General features: G+C 65.4%; 1 protein-coding gene across 2 annotated transcripts in view; it reads right to left on the bottom strand.

Annotated features, from left to right (window-relative positions):
- The window catches only part of Rtn4rl2 (reticulon 4 receptor like 2), a 16,854-nt gene extending 16,369 nt beyond the window's left edge, over positions 1-485 (bottom strand). For both annotated transcript variants that reach the window (XM_008836144.2, XM_017798937.2), the window contains exon 1: positions 117-485. In XM_008836144.2, coding sequence (XP_008834366.1) covers positions 117-147 — 31 coding nt within the window. In that variant the 5' untranslated portion in view covers positions 148-485. The remainder of the gene's footprint in view (positions 1-116) is intronic.
- Between the last annotated feature and the right edge of the window lie 491 nt (positions 486-976).

The following is a 976-nucleotide window of genomic DNA, read 5'->3' as shown; positions in this document are numbered from 1 at the left end:
TTTTTTTTTTCCCCTCTCAGGCCACCCCACCCCCTTCACTGCCCCACCCTCGCGCCTGGGAAGAAAGGCGACCCTCTCCAGGGTCCTCCCTTTCTTCCGCCGGTCCGGGTCCCTACCTTGCAGCAGGCGCCCAAGCCCGGGCAGCATCTTGTCTGGACGCTCGGGGGAGGGGGCGGCGGGGGGAGGGCGCTACCGCTCGCTCCCTTAGCCCGCCGGACGGACGGCGGGGACTCCGCGGGGGCTCCGGGTGACCCGGAGAGTCCCCCGGGCTACGTGGCCGAGCCGCTGCGACCTACCCCGCGCCCCCGGGACTGCCAGCCTCTGAAGGAGCCATCGGCCCCGACGGGGCGGGGCGCGATGGGGTGGAGAGGTCTGAGCTGACTCTGAATGCCTGGTGTCCGCGCCCCCTCGGCAGCGTGGGTCCACCGGGAGTCGGTCAGTCGGTCTGTCCGTGCGCCCCGGCTGCTAGCGGAGGGAGAGTGGGGACAGCGAGGAAGCGCTCCCCCCCTTCCCGCACTCTCTGGCTCCTCCCTCGCTTCCCGGCTTGCCGATTTAACCCTTTGCTGACCACTAGGAGTTGGGAGTGGTTCTTCGTCTAACCTACTCCATCTCGGCCCCCTCCCAGCCTTGGGGGATCGGGAGGGCAGTGTTCCCATCGCCTTCGCGGCGTCATGCTTCTAGAGAAATCCCTTTTTGGGGTGCGTATGCTCGTGGTAGTGTTAAGGAACCCCAGTGGACTTGTCCGGGTTTTCCTCTCTTAACTTTCCCAGAAGACGTGGGGTTTCTGGGTTGTTTCCCTCTCAGCGCCCCTCCTCCTGCCCTGTCCCTCACGATCGTTTGGGTCCCCTGGGTGAGCTCCAAGATTCCACTTTCCTTTCCACGCCTGTCTTCGGAGCCCCACTGTACAGTGTGCACAGTAGTTTGTGTGTGCAAGTGCATTCGAGCGTGCCCGCGTGCGAAGATGCTGGTGCAGGTG

Source organism: Nannospalax galili, unplaced genomic scaffold, assembly GCF_000622305.1.
Source record: "Nannospalax galili isolate Female #2095 unplaced genomic scaffold, S.galili_v1.0 scaffold337, whole genome shotgun sequence".
NCBI classification, from domain to species: Eukaryota; Metazoa; Chordata; class Mammalia; order Rodentia; family Spalacidae; genus Nannospalax; species Nannospalax galili.
Note: the sequence above shows the minus strand (reverse complement) of the source record. Positions and strands in the feature narration are given on the sequence as shown.